The sequence below is a fragment of the Elephas maximus genome, chromosome 6, assembly GCF_024166365.1.
Source record: "Elephas maximus indicus isolate mEleMax1 chromosome 6, mEleMax1 primary haplotype, whole genome shotgun sequence".
Taxonomy (NCBI): domain Eukaryota; kingdom Metazoa; phylum Chordata; class Mammalia; order Proboscidea; family Elephantidae; genus Elephas; species Elephas maximus.
In genome coordinates this window covers 107,217,922-107,245,883 of record NC_064824.1, presented here as the reverse complement: position 1 = coordinate 107,245,883, position 27,962 = coordinate 107,217,922, and the positions used below count along the sequence as shown (strand labels likewise).

Below are 27,962 nucleotides of genomic sequence, written 5' to 3'. Positions count from 1 at the left end.
TTCTACGAAACAGGACACACGGTGATTATTAGGAGTCATGCAACTGCCTTCCGATTATTTGCTCTGTCTTCAGAATGATTTCTTAAAAGGTAGAGATAGATATTAACCAAGTAATAAATTAGTAAATGTAAAATTATAACAGTTATCAGTACTATAAATAAAATAACCAACTGCTAACAGAATTGAGTTCAGTTCTGAAGGAGAAGCCAGAAGCAATAGAAGAAAGAGTGTGGAGGGTAGAGGGAATAGCCTTACAAATTTCTCACACCCTTCACCGAAACTTAAAAGCCTTCCTTGGCTCCTGATCATGCTTAGAATGATCTCAACCTAACTACCATTCCATAAAAACCCTTTACTAATCTGCTAATAGATTGGTAAAGAGGGAAGAGCTGGTAATTTCACTATCAGATTTGAAGTCTTTTTTTATTCATACATTTTAAATTTTAATACTGTCCCATTCTATGGGATCAATGTTATTACTGTTCCTATTTTACAGTGGAAGAAAAGGCAGACTCAGAGAGGTGAAATGAGCTACCCAAAGTCAAACAGCTTGTGAGAGAGCAGTAAATGACAAAAGCAATTCAAGCTCAAGACAAGAAAATAAATGGAATTCATGAATGTTTGTTGGAAATGTTCTATTTTTATTCACGAAGAATTGAGAACTTTCTAGGAAAATGAAACTACTCTCTGTGCATTGCCAAGAAAAAAGCCTTATCTCGCTCCCTTCCATCTTGCTGTGCCCAGGCTACCTGGGCTGAAAAAAACCAGCCACAATTCACACAGCCACAAAGAGGTCCACCCCCTCAGGGATACAGGGCTTCCTTGTCCTCAGTAGATATAATAACGATTATTATTTTTTTCCCACCCGATAAAGTATTCCTGATTTTCCAGGACACTTTACACTGGAAGGTCAATCGAGATCACCCTTTTCACTGCAAGGATAAGGAGAGAGCAGAAAGATGGAGTTCCTGCCCAAAGAGGTCGCTTGTTACCAGAGGAGGAATTTGAATTCAGTTTTCTGGATTCCCAGGTGAGTGCTCCTTCTGCTGCAACAGAATGCCCACGGAGTGTTGGGATTTCACTCAGGCAAAAAATTAGTGATGACTAGAAACCAAAATCTGCCCGTTGGCATCTGCTCACGTCTGGCACTGTATGGAACTTACGTGCTTCCACCCAGTATGCCATGAGTCTCTGGGAATTTTTACAGTAATGAATTGATATGATTATTTAAGCAATGGATTTATATTCATCTCCCTGCACACCCACTAGCTGAGAGCCATGGTGATCTACAGCCACGGTGCCTGAAGAAGGTAACGGTTATGGATTGGAGCATGTCCTCCAAAAATACGTAAATCTTAACCCCTATACCTGTGGTTGGAGCCCTTGTGGCACAGTGGTTAAGAGCTGTGGCTGTAAATCAAAAGTTCAGCTGTTCGAATCCACCAGCCGCTCCTTGGAAACCCTACAGAGCCAGTTCTACTTTGTCCTATAGGGTCGCTATGAATCAGAATCAACTCAACGGCAACAGGTTCTTTTGGGTTTTATACGTATGGTTATAGTTCCATTTGGGAATGGGTTTTGTTAAGCTAATGACGCAGTATCAGTGTAGGGTGTGTCTTTAATCAGTCTCTTGAGATACAAAAGTGCAGATTGAGCAAGCAACCAGGCAAGCAAGCAGAGATGGAAGAAAATAGATGCCATGCCACATTAAGATCACCAAGGAGCCAGGAAAAGAAACCAGAGCAGACAGAGAAAGAGATCCTTCCCCTAGCGACGGTGTCCTGAATTCGGACTTCTAGCCCCTTAAACCATGAGAAAATAAATTTCTGTTTGTTAAAAGCCACCCACTTATTGTGTATTTCTGTTACAGCAGCACTGGGTAACTAAGACAGTAAATCATATGGGGCCCAGCCCATTACTCAAGCCTAACAAAATAATGCCGTATATTGGTATTTTTGTAAGGGAGGCAGTCATGGAGGTACACCACAGGGAAAAATTTGCTATTTAGCTGCAGTGGAGCCCTGGTGGTGTAGTGGTTTAGAGCTCGGCTGCTAACCGAAAGGTCAGCAGTTCAAATCCACCAGCCACTCCTTGGAAACCCTACAGGGCAGAGTTTACCGTGTCCTATAGGGTGACTATGAGTCAGAACCTAGTCCATGGCACAAAACAACAACATTTAGCTGCAAGGAGTGCAGTTAGCTGACAGCCTCCAGCTGCAGTGTCTTTACCATCTGTCTCAGCTTTTGAGCCAAGGCTAACCATCTTCTAAGGAGCACCCAGGCAAAAACTGAGCACAGTGAAAGTACTAGGACCTGGTCATTTCTGCGCTGTACAGGACTTCTCCTAAAGGCCTAGACTTTTGTCAGATTTGCATTCTAGTCTGAGGCTTTTCCTGTCCGATCCTGCTTTTTCATCATTTTATATTTCATAAGCATTAGACCCTGTTATGAGTTGAATTGTGTCCCCCAAAAGAATATGTTGAAGTCCTAACACCCAGAACCTATGATGTTGGTAGTATAGGCGGTGGTCATAGTATAGGCGGTGGTGGCAGCATAGGTGGTGGTGGCCATACAGGTGGTGGTGGCAGTATAGGTGGTGGTGGTAATATAGGTGGTGGTGGCAGCCTAGGTGGTGGTGGCAGTATAGGTGGTGGTGGCAGTATAGGTGGCAATGGTAGCATAGGTGGTGGTGGCAGTACGGGTGGTGGTGGTAATATAGGTGGTAGTGGCAACATAGGTGGTGGTGGCAGTATAGATGATGGTGGTAATATAGGTGGCGGTGGCGGCATAGGTGGCGGTGGCGGCATAGGTGGTGGTGGCAGTATAGATGATGGTGGAGTATAGATGGTGGCCATAATATAGGTGTATTTGATTTTTGAATATGACTCTATTTGAAAATGGGTCTTTGAAGGTATTATCAGTTAACATGAGGTCACGGTGAATAGGGTGGGTCCTAATCCAACATGACTGGTGTCCTTATAAAAAGAGACACAGAGAGACACAGAGTGAAGACAGCCACATGAAGGAGACAGAGATTGGAGTTATTCTACCATAAACCAAGGAACACCTGAAACCACCAGAAGCTGGAAGAGATAAGGAAGGGTCTTCTCGAGCCTTCAGAGAGAACATAACCCTGTCTACACCTGAATTTGAACTTTTAGCCTCCAAAACTGTGAGAGAATAAATTTCTGTCGTTTTAAGCCACTCTGTGGTACTTTATTACAACAGCCCTAGGAAACTAATATACCCCCAGTAAGCTCCTTGCAGCCCTAACTCCACATCAGAGTCTGCTTCCAGGAGGACTCACTGACGCATATATACAAAAATATCAAACCTCTTTGACAGTGGTCCTCATTACCATGTGATAATCTGCCTTGAAAATGCATCCTGTGCTCTGTAATGCCACGTGACACATGGTATTTTAACTGAGCATTGAAGCAAAGGCAGATCACCACAGAGATCAAAACAATTGATTATAGTCCATGTTATCTACTTTGTGATATAATCCAATGTTTACTAAATACTAGACATTAATTCTCCATAAGATCATTTGGCTGGGATGAGTTCCCTCTGGTATTCTATCAATATCTTATCATTTCTTTAGATATATTAAAAAAAAAATTTTTTTTTATTAGCTGGGTGTATATTCATCATTAACTGAGTATTGTAACAAGCCAGGCTTATTTTTCATAAATACCCTATCTCTCTCACTTGAGCTAATAAACTCAAAAACTGACACTTGGAGAAAATAATACCCAGAATTTATTTAGTCTCTATTATACCTCCAAGTTAATTAGTGGGATTTCAGAGCAGATAATAACCATAACTTAAAATAATATGTCAAGAATTATAGAATTAAAAGAATCTAGTCCAATAAGACTCCTTTGAAGATGAAGAAACTGAAGGTCAGAGGAGATATCCATGTAAATCACTTCAATTTAACCTTCAGATTTTGTTTAAAGTGTCCAAAAACTGATTGCATTTAATATACTACCGCAAATACAATTCTCAAGCTATACACTTAAATGAAAATCAGTTTAAAGCAATAGGTCTCAACCAGGATCAATTTTTCCCCCCAGGGGACATTTGGCATTATATGCAGATATTTTTGGTTGTCACAACTGGGATGGGGGTGGGGAGGCTGCTACCAGCATCTAGTAGCTAGAGGACAGGGATGCTGGTAAACATCCTACGATGCACAGGACAACCTCTCAAAGCAAAGAACCATATGGCCTGACATGTCGATAGTGCTGAGGTTGAGAAACCTTGGGTTAAAGTTATTGCAGGAAAAAATAGTTATTCCGTGTGTTGTTTTATTGACAGCTAAAATGAAAAGAAATATTCTACCCATAATCCCATAGTGATTTCACTCTTTGTTGTAGTAAATAAATATCTCCCTATTTCCTTAGAAAAAGTAAGCTCGAACACTGAAGAGAGTAAATGGTTAGAGTCAGGGGTGGATTAACCAGGAAGTACACATAGATTTACAGTAAGCAAGGTGTACACCGGCGTACTTGTGATTACTTACTCATCTGAAGGTTAAATTAATTTACATTGCCACATTGCCACACTGAGCTCTCCTCTAACCTTCAGCTTCTTCATCTTCACACATGCGAAAAACAGGTGACATTGTACACTACAGATTAATAAGTAAGCACAGGTAAACCTGTGAGTAGATTGTTTATTGGGTAATGTGTCCATGGTTAAATTTCATTCCCATCTTATACAAGAAAGTGGTGTTTTTAAGCATATTATCTTATCATATAAAAATATAGGACATACATTAGAAGGCACCAGGTTTCTATAACTATCATGAAAATGTATCACCAAGTTCTTGGGTTTTATTCCATGTAGTCATAGTCTTCCTGTTAACTTGGTGGAAAATTCAGGTTAAGTGTATTATGAGTATATTCTACTTCTAAATAGCCATTGCTAATCTTCTTAGTTAATGAAAGGCACACAAATTGTTTGGTTTTTGTTGTTGTTGTTGTTGTTGTTTTTCTACTGAATAAGACTACTTGAAACATCCTGGTCATGTTAGGTAAAGCCCAAGTATTCAGCAGAGCACCTATTTCCTATAAATCCCTTTTAAATTTTAATTTATGTGTTAAGGCTACAGCAGATAGCTTAAATAACGATTGCACTTTTTAAATAATAAACTTAAATTGGCCACCTGAAAGCGAAGAACATAGTATTAAGTTTAGATAATATCAGTATATAGTCAATGCCTTATTTTTCTCAGTGAAATTAAAAAAAAAAAAAAAGTGCGGCTTCATTTGATGGTCAAGGTACGCCCCCTACCGAACCAAGAGAAAATAACATTGGTTCAGTATAAATTCACAGGGCTCTTAAAAAGCTTAACGCCCCCACTTGACACATCTCCTTGTACTTCATCTGAAAATCTGAGTGTAAACTCTACATTGCATTTGATTACCAAAAAAATAAAAAGTGAAGAATTTCACCTTTACACATTAAAGAGGTTCCATTATGAGCGATCACCCAGAAAATCTCTAAACTCATACTAAACTCGCTGCCGTGGAGTCCATTCCCACAGGTACCGAGCCTATAGGACCGCGTAGAACTGCCCCATAGGGTTTCCAAAGCTGTCATCTGCACAGAAGCCGAATGCTACGTCTTTCTCCCGCTAAGCGGCTGGTGGATTCAACCAGCAGACCTTTCAGTTAGCAGCCAAGCACTTTAAGCACTGACACTAAACACGGAAATGATAACCGGCACTTATCCCTAACGTTAACAACTGAGCTTTATTGGATACGACGTGCTTTTCTATCTAGTCTCCTCGCTTTAACGAAACGTGATTATGTATCAGGCAATGCTAGTTATCGTTTCACAGAGTGGTCACAATCGACCCTAGATATCGAGTAAGGGTAAATGGCCAGCAGACAAATAATAATGATATTTTGGATTATTTACACGGCGACCAAGGAGTCTAAGAGTAAGGAAGTTCCTTAAACCCCCCGGCCCTGGAGTCCTGATTCCGAACCTCGTTAGTAAATATTCTCCTCGCTTGCAGATGCTGGACGGAACAGTGCCCGCCCCAGGACATCACTCACCTAAAACATTTCTTTGCACCTCCACTAAATGCCTCCCAAACCCTGCAGGTGCCCTTGTGTCCGTCTGTCCGGGAAGCTCTTACCTGGGCTCCGGCAAGGAGGCAGCTGCCGAGCATCAGCCACCCCCAGACGTGGGGCACCGCCCCCGGTCCGGCCATGCCCGCACAGACGGAGCGAGAAGCAGGTCCCTCTTCCCCAGACTCCCCAACTTGGCGCCGCGGGGCAAACTTGTGGCCTGGAGCAGGCGCAGCTGCCGGCACTCCCCCGCTGCGGCGGCTGGGGCTCCGGTCCTCGCGGCTCCCGGGCGACCGGTGTCCCGAGCTTGACTCGCAGCCCTGCGCCGGCCGCGGCGGGGAGGGGGCGGCGGGGCGGGCTGGCCCCAGGGCCCAGCGGATCCGGGGCGTCCCACGCGGCTGCACGAGCGGCCACGAGGTGCTCCCGCTCCTCCTCCGGATTCACTCCGTCTTCTGTTCAGGTGGGGGAGAGGGAGTCCAGGTCAAGGATATCCAGCGGTGCTACTACCACCACCACGATCTCGCACCATCTGTTTCCCCGACTCTGTCCGTAGTTCCCACTGCCCTGTCTCTAAGGGCGACCTGGCTCCCGGGGATTAGTCTGGAAATGTCCCTACTGTCCACATGCGCGCTGTCCACCAGCCACGGGAGACACTGGACAGTGGTGGATAAAGGCTCGGTGGCCAGGCGGGTCCCCTGTCCGTGGCTATCTCCTGAATGGTCTCTGTAGCTCTCTAAAGTTCTGTGGCTGCTTTCTCCTAACCATGACAATAATACTGTGTGGAGGGGTGGTGGTGTATGTAAGTTCTATGCCAGCAGAAATATCTGGGTCAAAATTTCTCTATGTCTTATTTTAAATTCTGGATCCAGACATTAAAGAAAGACAACTAATATTCTTTAAACAGCTTTTTGTGCAAACACCCTCATTTGGTACAAAGCTTTTTCCTTTATTTTTCTTAGAGGCATAATCATGGAGATGCCAGATACCTTGCTATACAGGCATTGCGTTCAAGAATATTCAGCTTCCCTGTCAGAAAGGAATGATTCCCGTAGACAAGACACAAAAATTCACCCATCTCCTTCCTGACGATGAAGATCTGAGATCTGTCATAAATTGGCTTTCATCTGAGTGCCAAACTGCTTTTAAAATTTACCAGATTATTGATTGTTGCCCAGCTCTGAAACACTAGAAAGGGGTGAATTTTATTTCTATTTCTACATGTCTTGGAATATTCACCCCATTTCTATTTTGATGGATGTATATTGCTGTGTTTATTGTAAACAATTGCATGTGCTTTTTGGAAGTAGAATACAAATTATACAAAACACAGACACAGACGCATGCCTGTAAAATTACCAAGCAAAGTTCACTTTCCACTGACTCCATAAAATGTTAAGTTTTTTTTTTTAATTCTTTTTCAAAATAGAGCTTTTTATAGTCGCTATTCTCTAAAATCCTGAGTTTGGTTAAATGATTTAGAAATAGCAACTGTTACAGTACTCTACTCAAACCAGAAAATAATGGTGATAGTAATAATACTGTTAAATAATATGTATTAAGTGCTTATCAAGCCAAAAGCACTGCTGTGGAGTCGATTCCGATTCCAACTCATAGTGACCCTATAGGACAGAGTAGAACTGCTGCATAGGGTTTCCAAGACTATAATCTTTAGGAAAGTAGACTACCACATCTTTTTCCTGAGGAGCAGCTGGTGGGTTTGAACCACCCACATTTCAGTTAGCAGCTGAGCATTTTAACCACTGTGCCACCAGGGCTCCTAAGTGCTTATTACATGTCAGATGATATTCTAAGTACTTTATATGAAATTAACTAATCTTTACAATAACCCTGTAAGATTAAAAAAAAAAAAAACCCATTGCCTTTGAGTCGATTCCAACTCATAGTGACCCTATAGGACAGAGTAGAACTGCCCCATAGGCTTTCCAAGAAGCACCTGGTGGATTTGAATTGTTGACCCTTTGGCTAGCAGCCAAACTCTTAACCACTACACCACCAGGGTTTCCCCCGTGAGATAGGTATTATTATTATTAATCATAATTATAGATGAAGAAATAGACACTAAGTCATTTGCCCAAGATCCAACTATTCTCTCATTGTGGTACTGCTGATCAACCGTTCTCTTATTCATGCAATAGTATTATTACAATTTTTTTCATATTCCTTAGGCCTCACAGAGCCAAAAATAATCATCCATCCAGTTTTCGTTTCCATGTCTTTATTCGTTCCCCCTCTCAAAATCTGAGAATAATTTACTGTTGATTACAGTAGCAGTTCTCAACCAGGAGTGATTTTGCCCCCACAGGACATTTTGTGATGTCTGAAGATAGTTTTACTTGTGTCACATTTTTGGTTGTACCCACTACATGCTGTTGACTTCTAGCGGGTAGAAGCCAGTGATGCTACTAAACATTCCACAATGCACCGGACAGTCCCCCACTACAAAGAAATATCTGCCCCAAAATGTCAATAGTGCTAAAGATAAGAAACCTTGCAATACAACAAAAAGGATACCCCAAACTATTAGCTGTTCATTAATAAGACAGTCACACATATTGGAACTTATAATCGGTTTTTTTTTTAAACTTACACTATTCAAGTGAACCATTCATACCAACTGGTACAAATCCACAGACTCTAGACCAAGGTATTTGTCTAAGGCTGGGTTCTTTAGAGAAGAAAAACCAGTATAGCGTATAAATAGAGATTTATATCAAGGAAATGGCTCACACAGTTGCAGGGACTGGAGCGTCCCACATGGGTAAGGCTGGAGGCTTGCCCTGATTCACGTAGCCGCAGGGGCTGGTGAACCCAAAATGGCAAAGTCAGACAGCAGGGCTCTTGTTCACAGGCTGCGAAGACCGAAGAATTCCGAGATCACAGGCAAGACCACAGGTAAGCTGCTAGCTCAAGTCCCAAGAACTGGAGGTCAGATGAACTGGAGCCAGCTGCAGAATCCAGAGCGAGTAAAAGCCCCCAAGCCTTGCCAGAATGTCCACTTATATTCGATGCAGGCCACACACCCAAGGAAACTCCCTTTCGACTGATTGACTACTCAAAGCAGATCCCATCATGGAGGTGATCACCACATCATACGACTGCCAAACCCCTGAGAACCATAGCCCAACCAAGTTGACACACAACCTTAACCATCACAGTATTCAAAGCTTTGAAGATATTAGACTGTGGTAAGTGAAAAATGTTAGGTAATATATAAAACATTACCCAAATTGTAATATCAGGATATTGGTGCTTCTTGCCATAAAGTAGGATTTCCTGAGTGGCACAAATAATTAAGCGTTTAGTTACTAATCGGAAGGGTTGGTGGTTGCAACGCACTCACAGACCTTCTGAAGAAAGGCCTGGTGATCTCCTTCCCAAATATCACCGCCTTTGAAAACCCTATGGCGTCGTCACGGGTCAGAATTGACTGGAGGGCGACTGGTTTGATTTTTTGGCTTTTCTATAAAAGATAAAATTATGTGTAAATTTGGAATAATTGGTTAATATTATTCATTAACTAAAAAAAAAAAGCCTTTATGCACAGTTGATGGGATTCTCCATCAATCTTTTTGCAAATAGCACCTTGTCAATCCTTAACCCTTCAAAGTCTGAATTTTGTTCTTTTTTGGAATTTTTTGGTGATGCCATGTTTTTTCACTAATGGAACAGATGCCAAATCAATTGTTTGTTGGTAGTTTTTTTATTTGAAAAAATGGGGTGCCATCTGCAAGCGGGCAATATCGGTCCCATGTTCCAGGAAGTACATCAAAAATACGGTATATATCGGCCCATGGTCCAGGAAGTGCATCACACTTCCTGGTTACACTTGAGCCATAAAATATAGGGAAGCAAGCACTTTTTAAAAGATGTCATCAGTCAATCACAAAGGACAAATATTGTATGAGACCACTACTGTAAAAAACTCATGAAAAAGTTTACATACAAAAAGAAACAATATTTGATGGTTACAAGGGAGGAGAGGGGCAGGTATGGAAAAACACTTAATAGATAAGCGGTAACTTTGGTGAAGGGTAAAACAGTACACAATACTGGGGAAGCCAGCACAACCTGTATAAGGCAAGGCCATGGTAGCTCTACAGACACATCCAAACTCCCTGAGGGACCGAATTGCTGGGCTGAGGGCTGTGGGGACCATGGTGTCAGGGAACATCTAGCTCATTTGGCATAACAGAGTTTATAAATAATATGTTCTACATTCTACTTTGGTGAGTAGCGGCTGGGGTCTTAAAAGCCTGTGAGCAGCCATCTAGGATACTCCACTGGTCTCGCCCCTTCGGGAGCAAGGAAGAATGAAGAAAACTAAAGACAAGGGAAAGATTAGTCCAAAGGGACTAATGGACCACAACTACCACGGCCTCCACCAGACTGAGTCCAGTACAACTAGATATCCCTGGCTACAACCACTGACTGCTCTGACAGAGATCACAATAGAGGGTCCGGGACAGAGCTGGAGAAAAATGTAGAACAAAATTCTAGCTCACAAAAAAGACCAGACTTGCTGGCCTAACAGAGACTGAAGAAACCCTGAGAGTATGGCCCCTGGACACTCTTTCAACTCAGTAATGAGCCCACTCCTGTGGTTCACCATTCAGCCAAACATTGAACAGGCCCGTGGAACAAAACAAGACTAAAGGGGTGCATCAGTCCTGGAGCAGGGGCTGGAAGGTAGGAGGGAACAGGAAAGGTGGTAATAGGGAACCCAGGGTTGAGAAGGGGGAGTGTTGACATGTCATGGGGTTGTTAACCAATGTCATACAACAGTGTGTATACTAACTGTTTGATGAGAAACTAGTTTGCTCTGTAAACCTTCATCCAAAGTTCAAAAAAATATATATTAAAAATAAAAGATGGCGTCAGGGATATGACTAAAACGAATGGGCCATATTGGTCCCATGTTCCATGAAGCACATCACACACACACACACACACACCCCCATGGTAGGTATGGGTTCCGTGGCCCAGAAAGTGTATCACAAACTATTTTCACTCCAAAAATAACTCATCTACTTGAATATTTCCAAATGCCGGTAACCGTACCTTCCCAATCACACAAAGGAAATTGTAAACATACTTCTAAGCCTCACCTCACTGTACTGAAGCCAAACACAAAAGTTTCACACAATCACTCCTTCAGGAAGCATGCCTTCATACCAATGGCTCTCAACACTCCAATGTGGCGCAGCCCAACTTCCTTATTTTTTAGGCAGTTGTACCAGTATCCTCCATGATGCCAGAACATTCTAAAGTGGCTCAAATGCCTGCAATAAACCTCCAGGGGCAGAAAACGTAGCAGGAACATATATGTGCCAGCAGTCATAAAAGCATTAAAAGCCAGTGAAAGTTTCTGGAACTAAGGAGTGGTGATAGCTGTATGACATTGTGAATGTACTTAAAACCCACTGCTGACGAGTAGATCCCCACTCATAGCAACTTTATACTATAGAGTAGAACTGCCCCTTAGAGCTTCCAAGCTGTAATATTTATGGAAACAGACTGCCACATCTCTCTACCATGGAGTGGCTTGTGGATTTGAACCACCAACCTTTCAGTTAGCAGCTGAGCACTTAACCACTGTACCATAGGGCTCCTTGTGAATGTACTTAATACTATTGAATTGTACACTTTAAAAAGGCTATTTTTTACCTCACTTTTAAAAAAAATCAGTGAAGGACAGGTGAGAGGTCTGATCATCCCCGTTCACAAATGAAAAACATAAGATCTTGATAACAAAGGGATTCAATCCAAAGTCAAAAAGAATATTGGGCTGGGGGACTTATTTTATTTTCTATATGTTCCATGTATTTATTATATTATATGATATTCTGGAAACAAACAAATTACAGTGATGACTACCCTTGAACATATATCTTTACGTAAATCATTGAATATTATCTTAAATTATAAAATTAGAATTTTTGTTAAAAAGATATACTCAGATTTAAGGCTTATTGTAGATATTTATAAATTGGACCAATTTATGCACACCCCTGCCTTACCTGGTATTATTTTTTCAAATCTTGCCAGTTTAGCAAAGATGACATCTCACTGTTGTTTTCATTTTACTTTCTTAGTTTATTAATAATATTGACTATTTTATACATTTACAGGCCAGTTGTATCACTTCATGTTAAAATTTCCTGATCAGGCCTCTTGAGGAAAGGTGTGAAGCGGCACACACTCTGGAGACAGACAGCCAAAGTTTGAATTCTGGCTCTGCCACTTCCTAGCTGTGTAACCCCAGGCAAATTACATAATAAACCAAAAAAAAAAAAACCCAAACCTATTGCGGTCGAGTGGATTCAGACTCACAGCGACCCTATAGGGCAGAGTACAACTGTCCCATACGGCTTCCAAGGAGCACCCGGTGGATTTGAAGTACCACCTTTCAATTAGCAGCTGAACTCTTAACCACTACACCACCAGGGTTTTCAGATTACATAATATCCTCTCTTTATCTTAATCTCAATTGCAAAATGGGGAAAATAATAGTACCTCCCTCAAAAGCTTGTTACAAAAGTTAGATAAGTTAATAAACATGAAGCTCTTAGAACAATGTTTGGTCCAGGAAAAATGCTCAGTAAGTATTAGCTATTATGATCAGTGGAAACCCTGGTGGCATAGTGGTTAAGAGCTACCTTTTGGCAGCTCGAATCCACCAGGTGCTCCTTGGAAACCCTATGGGGCAGTTCTACTCTGTCTTATAGGGTTGCTATGAGTCAGATGGCAATGGGTTTTGTTTGGTTTTTTTTTAATTATGATCAATGGAGACCTGGTGGCACAGTTTTTAAGAGGTCAGTTGCTAACCAAAAGGTTGGTAATTCGAACCCACCAGCCGCTCTGTGGGAGAAAGATGTGGCATTCTGCTTCCACAAAGATTTACTGCCTTGAAAACCCTGTGAGGCAATTCTACCCTGTCCTACAGGGTTGCTATTAGTCCAAATCGACTTGAAGGCAAAAGGTTATTATGATTAATACTATTTTTTTTTTTTTTAGTCTTTTTGCCACAGCTGTGAATGGGCAAAGAACTGTGGTAATTTGAATGTTTCCTATTTATGTGGAAAATTCTTCAATGTATTTAAAACATTATTAAATAATAATATTATTAAATAAATAATACTAAATCTTTTTTTCTGGCATAAATATCGTTTTCCCAACTTATTGTCATCAGATTTATTTATTTTTGTATGTATCTAAAATTATCAACCTTCCTTTATAGTTTATTCTTTAGCTTTTTAATGCCAGGAAAGAAGGTATATACTAAAAATTAGAATAATCAGCTGTTTTTTCTAGTTCTTTCTATTGTTTCATAATTTTACATGTAACTTCTTTCATGTATCTACATTTTTTTGCTTGAAAATGGTGATCTAACAATTTTCTCAAGTAGCTAACCAGTTCACCCAGCATCATTAATTAAATAATCAATCTTTTTAACAAGGAAGATACTTTGAAAGGCAGTAGATGATGAAAGTTTATTGTCATGTATTGAATTGTGTCCCCCAAAAACATGTGTCAACTTGGTTAGGCCATGATTCCCAGTACTGTGTGGTTGCCCTCCATTTTGTCATTGTAATTTTATGCTGAAGAGAATTAGGGTGGGATTGCAATACCACCCTTACCCAGGTCACATCCCTGATCCAAAGTAAAGGGAGTTTCCCTGGGGTGGGCCTGCACCACCTTTTATCTCTCAAGAGATAAAAGGAAAGAGAAGCAAGCACAGAGTTGGGGACCTCATACCAACAAGAAAGCAGCACCAGGAGCAGAGCGAGTCCTTTGAACCCGAGGTACCTGCGCCTGAGAAGCTCCTCGACCATGGGAAGATTGACAACAAGGACCTTCTTCCAGAGGCGACAGAGAGAGAAAGCCTTTGCCTGGAGTTGACGCCTTGAATTTGGACTTTCAGCCTATTTTACTGTGAGGAAATAAATTTCTCTTTGTTAAAGCCATCCACTTGTGGCATTTCTGTTATGGCAGCACTAGATGACTAAGACATTTGCTGAAGCCTCTAAAATCACACCTTCAGCTCCATGTGAGGCTGCTATGCTAGAAGAGGTTTAGAAATTAGAGCAGGGTTTGCAGATTATTTAATAGAGCATCTCTCTGTTACCACAGTGGAATCCTGTTCATCAAACCCAGAGGTTAAAGGCCCCTATCGATTTTAAAGTAGTTAGCAATGTTTCCTCTGAGTACCTGACTGTTAGATTTGGAAAGCTACAAGAAATTAGGCCTTCAAAGCTAAGTCCCTAGAGCTTTCTGGCTGGGATTCTGGAAGCAGGCAGATTCCATCAGGGAAAAGCCTGGCCATTTCAACAAAGGTGTTGGTCAGGATACATCAGAAGGGAAAATGTGCTCTACAGGAAGAGGGCCTTTCTGTCTCTACCCCAAACTGACATGCTTTCTCTCTGTTTAATCTGTGAATATTTTTATTTATAATAATAATGTGCCTTACAATTTTTTTTTTTACAATGTCTTGTGAGAATTAAATATGATGACAACTTAAAAAATCTTTTATCAGTTTATAGAAGTACACAAATGGCAGTAAGTTAATTTACAGAATACTTTCATATATGTTATCACATTCAATTTATAATTATTAATATGCAAAGCCTATTATGAAATACTCATTAATTTGTAGCTTAAGGGAAAATAATGAAAAGGAAGCAACTATAAATCTTAAAAATTTCCTACTGATTAAAGAAAATAATTAAAAACTCAGGGCCCACTTCAGTCAAGATAAAGCCTAAAGAAAATTAAGAAGTTGGACAATTACGTTTTTTGGCATCATCCTACTTCCTCTCTCTTAAATCTACATTTGCCCTAGCTTGCTAAATACTCAGTGTTTTACATTTGTTTCTGAAATAGTTAAATGAGAACTTGATCCCCAATAGCTAAGTAACAGCCCCTCTCAAACTTGCCCTCCCAAGATTTGATGTCCTTCTGCTCTCTGTTCCCTCTTGATACTTCCTATCTGTGAAGATTTTTTAAATATGTCCCTGAAATTCTTCAACATTCTTCTATGACGAGGCGGAGGTCTGGGTCTCCTCCCCTCGATGTGGGGCTCTGTCTGTGACTGCTTGACCTAGGGAGTATAACAGAAGTGATGTCTGGCCTTAAGAAACTGGCAGCTTCTACTTCCAGGCTCTGGGGACTCTCATTCTTGGAATTTCTAAGGCAATATGATGTGAGGAAGTTCAAGCTGCTCATGGAGTGGCCCACATGGACAGAACTGAGAATCTCAGCTCTCAATCCTGACTGATATTCCAGCCAACAGCCAGCCATATGAGTGAACCATGTTGGAAATGGATCCTCTAGCCTAAACTGAGCTGCCTCAGCTGATGCCACGTGGAGCAGAGGTGAGCCTTTCCCACCAGTCCCTGCCCAAATTACAGATTTCTGAACTAAATAAATGGTTATTGTTACGTTAAGTCATTAAGTTTTGGGGTGCCTTGTTACACAGCAATAGTAACTGAACACCATCAACTCCTACTCCTGTGGTTTAAAGATCTCATCTAGCTGTTGACATAGGATATGAGAACAATTTCATTTCACTAACAATACTATATATATTCATATATATAACTGTATAACATTAACATTAAGATTATTTTTCATATAATCAAAGACTCATCACATATGGGTATCTATAAGCTCATAACTGGAGGAAAGGTTACCAAAGATAGTGCTACAAAAGCCTTTACATAGTCACTACTGTGCAAAGGATGAGACTTTAGGATGAGCCCTTAGGATGAGCCCATCCTTATCAGTGACTTTTACTATAAAAATTGCTGTCACAATTAGAGTTTTTGACAATGTAGTTGTTGTCCTTGAGATAATACTTGTTTATCTGGAAATCCTACATACTACTGCCAGAGGTATGAACACATGTGCCATATACTCAGATTTCCAGAGATCCCCCAGAGTACAAGAAACAGCCCGGAATGTTCACCTTATCAGGTATCAGATTCTGCCTCAAGAAGCTGAGTGCCAACAGCCAGTAACGAGTTACAATCTTATAATCTTGTGGCCAGGGTTCTATCTTGTCAAATGCTGATTGGACAGGTAACACCTTCTGTCCTTATAAATCCATTCTCTTTCAAAGTCATACTGCCTTCTCAAAGGTGACTCATTATTCTGTCAAGAATTTCTGAGCGCTGTTGCTCCTTGATTGAAATGCCATAGAATATTAGTTCATACGTATTTGAAAAATCTTTCTACTTCTTCTCAATACATAAATCACCCCTACTAATCTACAGCCATCTATCCTCAAAAAAAAAAAAATCTAGTAATGAAAACGTCACTACCTTAGTAGTGAAAAATATCTGATTGAACTAGCCCTTAAAAGCCCTTACCATTGACTAAATGGCTAAAATAGGTTGGTTGTAACAATAACTCACATTTCTATAGCATTCTACATTTTATACACTCTTTTCATGAATTTGATTTGCTTCGATCCCCAAGCAACCTATGAGATAGGCAAACCAAGGTACACATTTTAGTGGTGGTACCCATTTAGACAAAGAAATTGCAACTCAGAGAAGTTAAATGACTTACAGAAGGACACACAGCAGCACGTGAAGACAGCTTAGGCCTTCTGTTCCACATCTAGCACTTTTTCCTCCTATTCCATCCTGATCTTCTGTAATGAACTTCAGCATTTGACTAGACCTTCACAGATGTACTAAGTGCCTTAACATTCATTTTTTCATTTCTCCCATAAACTCCCAGTAGAATCAGATTTTTTAAAGAGATACTTATTAAACTAAAGAACAGTCATCTCAGGCAGTATATCTATGGGTGATTTATTTTGAGCCTTTCAGTACAGGAAAATATATGCCCCCAAGAATCACTAAAAGGAGAAATTTTAACATAGATAAGAAAATAATGGCTTTTTAAATTTGGGATGAATTCAGGAAAAACACTGCTTTTTTAAAAAAGGCAGGTGAAAGAAGCTTTGAAAAAGATAATTTGATTAAGACTTTTAAGACTTAGGGAACGATAATTTTTTAGCAATTTACACTAGATACTTTCTAGTCACTGAAGATTACTGTAAGAAGTAAATATTGATACAGATAAAAGATGCACAACATCCTGTTTTTGCCTTACAGAATGTATGTGACAAAGCGAAATATAAACATGGACAAATAATGTAAAAATAGCCACAGGCTGCAGAATGAGGAAGCTTGCAGCTGAGGTTACCTGAAGGTTTCCTGGAGGTTGCAAGATTTGCAAAGCTTCTCCTGTGATACGATGAGGGCAGAGGGCATTCTACGTGTTTTGAGAGACACATGCTCACCAAGGGGCCAGGTGTGTTATATAATATTCAGGAAACAGGGATAAAACTTTCTTGTAAATAAGAAGGGAAGGTGAGGAAAGGTGACAGACAGTGGGAGTCCTTCAATGCCTGGCAGAGATGCAGAATTTGGAATGGCATGATAGCAAGTCATCTACCGCTGGGAAGTTGAAACATAAAAAATTTTTTAGGAAAAATTGTTCTGTTTGCTCTGTGTAGAACAGATACAATGGGGAGGAACAGAAACCAGAGAGCTATTTAAGAGGAAATTTGCAGTAATAACTGTAACACGGTGGGCACTATGCTAGGCACCCAAGCTTCATAGAGAACAATCCTGACCCCAGGGTTTTTGCAAGAGAGAACAGTGGAAACAGAATGCAAGTCCTCTTAACCCTGTGTGGGTTATGAGCATTTCCAGAGAAACATCAGAACTGAATGTGAAAAATGGCTACGTGTGATCCAGGGGGAGGTGTCGAGGAAGGCATTCGTGCCGGTGCATGGGCAAGGCAGGGAGAAGTGGGAGGGCACTCTGAGTTCTGGAACATTAGTTGTGAGGAGAGGCAGGAATAAGAGCTGCAAACCCTCAAGGTGAAAATGTTAAGTAGGAAAATACACAGGAAGGGAGAAGATGAGAGAAATTGTGAAAGAAAATATTAGCAAGACTTGGTCATTGACTGGCATTGGAAAGTAAAGGGATGGTAGAGTTAAAAAAAAAAAAAAAAAACCTCTTTGCAAGTCTTGGGGACCAAAAGAATGGGAAAAGTGTTGGCAGTAATGTGAAGGCAAGAAAGGGTAGTGTTTTTGGAGGGGAGAGGTGCTAATCTAACTCTCCTCACATTACATTTCAGGTAGCATTAGAACATACAGATGATGGGTGGGAAGATTTTGGAACTGAAGAGAATGTGAAATTGGAGAGTGGGGCTATGATGAGTGCTGAAGACAGATTTGGGAATGGTCCAGCTTCAAGTAGAAGCCGAGTCCATCAGTGGATGAATTAGCTCAGGAAACTCAATGTGTATGAGAATATAAATAAATGGTTTCCTTGTAGAAGTCATACACGTATATCCAACATATTTAAGCATGGCATTATCCTATTGTATTCTTCCTTCAGACATCTGGAGTACAGCTAACAAACAAGCACAGTGCTCACAAAGTAGATCTACTAACACTCAAGCATCATATCCCTTTGGAACTAGGAGGTCAACACTTGTCAAACACTTGTTGAGATCGACTATAAAATTTGCTTTATTTTCTCCACAAAAAGTTCATGCTTGTACAGAAAAATTCAAAAGGGACAAATATATCTGGTTAAAAACTTGTCTAGGCATCAAATATCTTTTGATAAATCTTTTTTATTAGCTGAATATAAACCAAAACCAAATCTGTTGCCGTTGAGTCAATTTCAACCCATAGCGACAGAGCAGAACTGCCCCATAGGGTTTCCAAGTAGCCACTGGTGGACTCCAAATGCCGACATTTTGGTTAGCAGCCTGAGCTCTTAACCGCTAAGCCAACAAAAAAAAAAAACAGGGCTCCATAAATCAATAGGATCTGTATAAGAAGTTATAACCAATATAACGACTTTAATGCCCAGAACAATGGGGCAGGGTATCTAAAAAGAGCCCACAAAACTTCTTCACAGTTGCCTTTCAGAAACAGCTGGAGAAAACCAGGCCCAGAGACATGCGCAGAACATCCACCTGTGACCGCTGCGTGAACTTTCACCAGGGGCGGTGAGGGGCTACAGCCCCAGCCAGGGAATCGAACCCAGGGAGCGAGAGACTGCACAGGCGCAATGCCCCATAATAAGTCCTGCTATGAATCCCAGAGGCCTCCAGGACAGGAGCCATCTTGGAAAGCTGTTGCCTGTGCACCTTAGTTAACACATCCCCGCCTGTGTCTATGAATAAACATGAATCTTTTCCCGCCCAAGAACTTTTAAAAAACTCAGGCCTGTCTTTTGTTTTCTGAGATGGGGGTATGCGTTGCTCTAGGCCCTCCTTGTCTCCGCTTGCAAGCCTCTTCAATAAAGCTTTGCTTGTGTGGAAAACTACGTGACTTACCTGATCATTCTTGAACAGTGAAAGGCAAGAACCTTATTCCAGGAACCCTTCCATTAAGATTAAATCCAAGAAAATCCTATGGAGCAATTCTTCTCTGTAACACATGGAGTCGCCATGAGTTAGAATCGACTGGATGGCAGCTAACAACAAAAAAATACTTCATGACGCTGGGGTATGCAAAGATTTCTTAAACAAAATACAAAATGCTCTAAGTCAAGGTTTGTAATAGTGGCATTGATATTTTGGGTCAGATAATTCTTTGTTGTGGGGGGTTGTACTATATATTGTAGGATTTTTAGCAGCACTACTGCTGGCCTCTACCCACTACATGCCAGTAATAACCCACCTCCCACCCCAATCATGACAACCAAAAATGTCTCCAGGGCTTATACCAAATGTCTCTGGGGGGGACAATGCCTGTCCCTTCCCCTACAGCTGAGAATCACTGTATAACCACAGGAGAGAAGAACCACACACAGGACTCTATTAAATTTCAAAACTTCTTTAAAAGATAGTATTAATAGAACATTTAAAAATAAATTATTTTTTTCCTCCTGACTGAAAAACTACAGGCTGGAGAGCTGTTTTAGTCTGAGCTTTCTATTTCAAAAGTGACCTGGAGACAAGGATTTGAGTGCAAGTCGTTTATCTTGGTGGTACAATCAGAAACACCAGCAGGGAAATAAAGGAAGCGAGGCAGGGACTGGAAAGCAGCAAATAAAGGGTGTTTTACAAAGCAAATTATTATTATGGGCAAATGGAGGTAATCCCTCCAGGGAGCTCTGAGAACCAGTGTAAAACTTGCATCCTTGAGTTGTCTCATCTGAGGAGTCAGAGATTTGGGGTATTTATACACCACCTCCTATCAGGCATTATTTGTGGGTTACTCCAGGGGATCATTAGTTAACCCCCAGCGCTTGCAGCTTGCTCTGCAAAAGTCAGAGAAAGAGCTCAGGTAAACAAACGCTGTGCCTGCGCTGGAAGTTGGTATGGAGGAACATATACTGAAGTAAATTTGGGGGAAGATATAGGTGGGGCGTTGATCGGGGCTATGACAAAAAAGGGAACACTTTCAACCAACCATTACTATAAGCCACAGAGAGTTTATTGGTCCATTCCTTGCATGAGACATATGTTTGATTTCTATGGCTATTCTGGCAACAGGTCCTCGTAGAGAACAACAACTAGTGCTAAGTGTGACATGGATTCTATTTATATATTGAAAATTGAGTAAATTCCACCATTTCATTAAGGATAATGAGGATATATTTGTTCTGGAACTTAGAATACTAAATTCTTAGCCCCTCCCCCCCACCCCCCAAAAACCCTATTATTTCTGAAAGAAATGCCTGGGGTAGAAAATTCAGAGTCTTTTCCATGATTTTTGTGACTTAAAGGATATTAAGAATCAAAGAACTCAAGAAAAGAATTTTCTATTGTTTTATTTTCAGGCTGGGTGAATAAATCACTTTCTAACAATTAATTGCATGTATTATTATTATTTATTGGATAATAGGTATTTATTTTCAATTAATATTTTCTGATTGGGTTTGGGATATGCAGTGTTTGAAGGTCCATGAAGATGGAGGTATATCCTCTCAAAAGCAGGATTAACAGTAATTTGTTCCTCTTTCCAACAAATATTTACTGAACACCTATGCTGTGGGAATATCATTGTTGTTGTTAGGGGCTGTCGAGTTGGTTTGGACTCATAGCGACCCTATCTACAACGAACAAAACACCGCCTGGGACTCTGCCATCCTCACCATCATTGCTATGTTTTGAGCCCACTGTTGCAGCCACTGTGTCAGTCCATCTGGTCAAATGTCCTCCTCTTTTTTGCTCTACCTTACCAAGCGAGATGTCCCTCTCCGGGGACTGGTCCCTCCTGGTAACATGTCCGAAGTACATGAGATGAAGTCTTGCCATCCTGGCTTCCAAGGAGCACTCTGGCTGTACTACTTCAGAAGTCTTGCCATCCTGGCTTCCAAGGAACACTCTGGCTGTACTACTTAAGAGACAGACTTGTTAATTCTTCTGGCCATCCATGGTATGTTTAATATTCTTCAAAGCTGTAGGAATACAGTAGTGAAAAGAAAAAAGAAATTTTAAACCTTCCTTCCTTCAAGGATGTTAAATTTTTGCTCGTTAATAGTTTTTGATAAAGCATCAATGTTTGGCACACTGTGTTAAGGGTAATGGAGGAGTCAGCTTAACTGTGACTCATTACTGCCCCCTGCGGGTCACCAACAGATAGACACTAGGGGAAGGTGCTATTCCAGAGTCTGTCTAAACCTTGACAACAACTTGCAAAATAACATGAGCTAAATTCCATTTAAAGGCTAGAAAATAAAAAATGTATTTCATCATCAGTCCTGTAGTGCTTCTGTTATCTTTTGGCATTTATGAGAGTTAATAAACTGTCATAATTTCTGCAAATATAACTGGTAGTAATCCACAACTAAGTTAATTAAGCAAAATAATTGTCAAGAGTTAAAAATAATGAGAAGCAAGAATTTTAATGAAATGATGCATAACATCACAGAGCTGTAGCAAGTGTAGACAGTCTATTTGGAGATTTTTGTTCCCCAGTACATTGAGTGTGAGTGTGTGTTTGTTCTTACTGTATCATTCTATAAAGGATGGCACTTTCCTAATGTGCAAAGTAATGGGAAATAAATTGAGAAATTTAGAATTCCTCAATACCTCAAATTTGTAACACTCTCTAATACTTAACTTCAGATATAGTGAAAACATCTTCACAATATAAACACCCTGTTGTTGTTGTGTGCCATTGAGTCAGTTCCGACTCACAGCGGCCCTATAGGACAGAGTAGAACTGCCCCATAGGGTTTCCAAGGAGCTGCTGGCGGATTCGAACTGCCAACCTTTTGGTGAGCAGCCTGAGTGCTTAACCACTTTGCCACTATTATTATAATCAGAATCTTGATTCTAAGAAGTGAGCAAAGCTGTTGATACTGAAGTTACTTTATTCAATTCAAAATATTCATGAAAGTTTTAAATAATCTTCTACCTCTTTCTTATATGTGTTATGCTCCCAGTAATCAGGACTACAGGATATTTTGCTAGTTATATCCATGACTGCTTTCTGGGTACCAGATCTGGGTTAGTATGCTGTCTGCTGGTGTAGCTACAAGTTTAAATTTTCCCCTGAAGCTCTTGGGGGTGGAATAATAACCAAACATAAGGAGAAGCAGTAGTTTGGGGATGTGTGCTATGAATTGGCATATCTCATACCCTAATAGTTTGGCCATGAGCTTTGACAGTTTTTTTTTTCTAAAGCTATATTGATTTCACCACTTCTACTCTGCCTGACAGTATGACTTTTACGTCAACAGGTCTTTTCCAGAGCTATTAGTATCACTTGGTGTTGCAAAACACATAATTCAAAAAGATGCATTTCATGCAAAGACAGAGGATTCCATTTCAAATGCAGAGTCTTAGAAATGAATTTTTACTTAGGAGACTGACTGGTAACATGTAGTTGAAAATTTGAGAATGAACCTCTCCAAAAAAGACTACCACCCAGGATAGAATTACACCTATCCCTGACTGATACCTCTGGACATGGGCAGGCTTTCTTCTAGAAAACCACAGATCTTTGTACACCAAATTCCAGAGGTGGAAATGCTCTGTCAAAGCATAAGAGCAATTTTAGGGTTTCTATTATCGACTGCCAGAAAAAGCATGCTGCTTTGCAATCCCATCCATAAAACTTACATCCAATTTCTTAAGTATCAATTTGATAGGCAACAATGATATCTCATTACTTTAATTAGCATTTCTTTGACTACGAGTGAGAGAACTTTTACATATTTATTTAGACTTTTATTCCTTGCTTTTTAAATGACTTGTTCATGTCCTTTACTCAGAAGGCTATTTTAAAAATAATCATAGCACATGTACAATTAAATGAAAGGACACAGTTTCTTGGAACAGATTATCTCCCTCCATTTTTAAAGGAAGATATTGACACTATCAGGTAGTGAATGCAATTTGGAGAAAGACAAGTACAAATAAAATTACTCCATCCAAATTTTTTTAAAACGCAAGCCTTTTATTTCTGTTCTAAGAAGGAAGTGGTGGAAAGATCAGTGTTTTTCAAGTAGTTGTGGTATTTTTGCTCAGTTTTTTTTTCCAATCTTAAGCACTGAAACAAAATCAGTTACACACACACATACACACACACACACGAGAATAATCTCTCCTTTCGAGTTATCCCTAAATTTTTGTTTTATCATTGTTTAATAGGGTGGTTTATAAAACTGAACTTTGAGTAATAATAGTGAATAAGCCTCCACTACCTAGCAGACAGGAGCCTTGGTGGCTCAATGATTAAGCACTCAGCTGCTAACCGAAAGGTCGGTAGTTCAAACCCACCAGTGACTCCATGGGAGAAAATATCTGGCAAACTGCTCCCATAAAGATTTACAGCCTTGGAAACTATACAGGGCAGTTCTACTCTGTCCTACAGGGTCACTATGAGTCAGAATCAACTTGATGGCAAAAAACAACATAACTTTTTAGTTTAAATTAGAAATTAAAATAGAAATATCTTCAAAAGAAAAATGTGTGTTTTCTAAAAAGAAACTGGCATTAAAGAGGCAGCACTAAATCAAAAAATATTTTTTATACTAAATTATCATCAGTGGAACCATTCCTGCAGGAGAATGGTTAAGATGTTTGCAGTTTACCCACCTGCTACCAAAGTTAGATTAAAAAGAACTTTCATTATGCCTGTTTCCAGGTCTCCAGTCTCTAGTTAACACCTTTTAAACTGGATACCATGATCCTCCTGCTCTCTCTCACCCGCTTTTCTGGCACAAAGACTCAAATATCCTCAAATTCATTGGTAAAGGCTCTTTTTGATGTGAGATGTCCACTTCGTCTCTTTCCACCAACCCAAATCCTTTAAATCCAGGTCAACCTCCACCTTCACCAAGAATCCTGCTCTAACCAGTCAAGCCTACACTGAGCTCCCACCTTGCTCAAGAGCTGTTGAACTTGGTATCTGTACTAAACATTCTATTGCTTGGTCATATGCTCTTATTTGAGCATTTAGCTCTTCTTCAAGAGAATGTCTTCTCTTCCAAATTACATGTTAGATGGGAACACTTCCCCTCTACTCCTAGCTTTTCCTCTCTAACTAGACATTGCTTGACCTTTCCCCACACCCCAACCCTTTACTCACTCCTCCCACACTGTTATCTTCATCATGACAAATAGTTCCCGTTGGGGAGACTAGTCTTGACCAGAGTGTGCAGCTCCCCAGTGATGTTCACTGCGGTATTCAGATTATGCCCTGAGTCTCAGCACAGAAGTGATATTAAACTGTTTTCATTGTGGATCATTAATCCCAGCACTCAGATTCATGCATGATGTTAAAGCTCAGCTACTGGCAATCGACGTGTTCCTCATGCATTACTTCACTGAAATACTGTATTTCTAGATTGTCTCCTGGGATTATTTACAGGCTAGAAGAAATTTAGGTACAGAAGCCAAGAATAGCCATGTTTTTCTTTGTTGCTCAAGGTGGCCAGAATAAATCAAATTTTAGAGAGTTGTTGGAGTTGTCACTGAATGTGTGAGTGTAATACTTTCACAAGACTCTGATTTTAAACATTTAAGCATTCCTCCCCTTTGAAACAATTCCACAAAAAAATTTAAGGAGTTCCTTAGATCTTCTAAAATGCTTTGGGCTCCCCAACAATGTTATTATTTCTCCTTCACTGTGTACACTATTCCTCTAACTCTCTGCCTTGTAGCTACACAGACCCATCAGATTCACCTTTATGTCATATCCTTGCTCTTTAACAAATTTCTGCCCAGTGTTTAAGAATCAATTGATATGTGTTGTGCAAACAATAAAAGGAAAAATTGTTCCTACTTTAAATCCAAATCACACTTAAAAACAAAGACAAACATTCAGTGCCTTGAGAGCCTTATAACCTCCCACTGGAAACCCTGATGGCATATTGCTTATGGTACTATGGTTTGGTTAGTAGCTACATCAAGTTCACGTAACAGTTTTAACATAAAAAGATTTGCTATAGAAATTGAAGGGTGAGGTCAGCCCACTAGGATGAGACAGAAGGAGTAGACTGGTTAGTGCATAGGTGCTTAAACACTGAGGCAAAATTCTTAAGACAGAATAGACTAACGAAAATGAAAGGCCAGAGCTCCGGCTCTTTCAGGGACTTACTGAGACAGTAATGGGAAGGCAGAGCAAGGATCTTGGAGAGGAAGCAACACTGAAGCCCCGCTTTCTAAATCAAGGCATATTAGCTACATGAAGTGAACCTCAGAGAATAACAGAAATCTACCGGTCACCACTGGGCTAATATACTCCAGGTTGAGTTGGCAACTGAAGTAACCTGCATAGTCATCTAGGATAAACTCATTGTGGAATCTCCATACAATGGAAGAGTACTCAACAACAATACGGATGTACCTCAGAAGCATCATGTTAAGTGAAAGAAGCCAGGCTTAAAGGGCTGCATGTATTTTCTCCTTGGCTGTGTACAACCACCCCCTCAATCTCTGCCTGTAGCTGCATTTCAGTAGCTGAACAGAGATACCAGATACACTTTTATTTCATACCCATTCACATGCATGTTTTTTAAACAAATTCCTTCCCAAAGTCTAAGAATCAATCTACTGGCATATGCAGTGCAAATTTGATTTCAATTATATGACATTTTGAAAAAGACAAAACCATAGAGAACAGAAGGTACATCAGTAGTCACCAGGGGCTAAAAGTGGAAGGAGGAGATTGACTACATAGGGCACAAGGGAATTTTCTGAAGTAATGGAGAAATATTCTGTATCTTGAGTCATAACTCTGCCTACCATGAATAATTACTATGAAAGACTTCCATTGCTCTTTAATTACACCCCTTGGAGAGCTATGTACCAATGTGCCTGGCACTGTGCTGGTGAGTGTGTATGTACTATCTCTACACCTCACAACCATCCTGCAAGGTAGCTTCCTCATTTTATGTATGAGTAAAGTGAGGCTCCATGAAGTTAAGTGACTTGCCCAAGGTCACAGAATGAGTGTGTGTGGTGAGAGCTGAGATTGAAACTCAGCTGAACTGTCCCTCTCTTCTCTTCTAAACCTGACACTTCAGTACATCATGGCATCTCTTTAAAAAAAAAGATTTCAACCAAAGTTCAGCTTGTCAAGGAAGCTGTCAGAAAAATGAGAACTATCTTTTTTAGCACCTCATTATAAAGTAAACCATATTCTTCTGAATATGTTTTCAATGGAGTGATTTTAATAGTATTCATTCAACAATATTTGTTCTACTAAAATACTTAAATATTTAATATACCTAATGAAAATGAAGGCTGCACAATTCTGGAAAAGGTTGTGCTATGGATTTATGGAGACCAAATTCTTATTTCAAGACTGGTAGAAATAATACACGCTTATTTGGTTAACAAGATTTTTTTTTTCATAAAACTATTTTATATTCTTTTCCAGTTCACTTGCTAGCATAATATTATAACTGAATTTCCCATAGTCCATACCTTTGATAATTTCTAGTCTCTGAACATGTTATTTTTCTCGTATTGCCAAAAAACCAAAACAATTATATATTTTGATTAACATTGATCGGGCAGGATTTCTCCTCTGATCCAAGATGGAAAGTGCACACAGTTTGTGAGAGCTGACAGTTTGTCAGATCAAATATTTTGACTGTATCAAAGGAACTTTTTACATCCTTTGTAGTAGCAACTGGCTAAAATCCTAAGAGAGTTGCTGAGAACATGTATCTCTGCAGTATACGGCTGGTATTACTGCTATTTGAGAGAAAGCGGCTATTATTGAATTTTATTGACACAGAAATAACTTTTTTCTAGAGAAGAGGGTGCTCTTTATATGTGAGTCATTATTTTCAGTAAGCTCTTTAAACTGTTGTTTCTTTTGTGTGCTGTTGAGTCAATTTCGACTCATAGTGACCCTATATGACAGAGTAGAAATGCCCCACAGGGTTTCCGAGGCTGAAGTCTTTACAGGAGCAAATCACCAGATCTTTTCTCCCACAGAGCCGCTGGTGGGTTCAAACTGTCGACCTTTAGGTTAGCAGCAGAGTGCTTACAGTTATACCATCAGGGCTCCTAGCTCTGTAAACTAAACCCACTGCCATTGAGTCGATTCCGGCTCCTAGTAAACTACATGGGTCAAAAAAAAAAACTAAAAAAATTTATAGTCACGGGTCAAACTCTGATTAGAACTTTCGAAATCATAATTTGGCAATTAATGCTCACCTGTGAATTCAGGACTTAAATTAAGGGGAGGTTAATACAAATCCAACTTTTGGTTAGGTGGAATCCACTCGACAGCAACTAGTTTGGTTTTCCTAATACAAATCCAGCAACAATCCTAGAATAATGTGTCTACCTCTTTTCGTGCCTTCCTATATTTTGCAACTCTTTATGTAATTCTTGAACTTTAGTG

The 27,962-nt window shown here is 40.1% G+C and overlaps 1 protein-coding gene across 1 annotated transcript in view; it reads right to left on the bottom strand.

Annotated features, from left to right (window-relative positions):
• PTH2R (parathyroid hormone 2 receptor) overlaps window positions 1–27,962 on the bottom strand; it is a 123,852-nt gene that overhangs the window by 76,717 nt on the left and 19,173 nt on the right. The window contains exon 3 of the mRNA XM_049888021.1: window positions 21,331–21,549. Coding sequence (XP_049743978.1) covers window positions 21,331–21,375 — 45 coding nt within the window. The 5' untranslated portion in view covers window positions 21,376–21,549. The remainder of the gene's footprint in view (window positions 1–21,330; window positions 21,550–27,962) is intronic.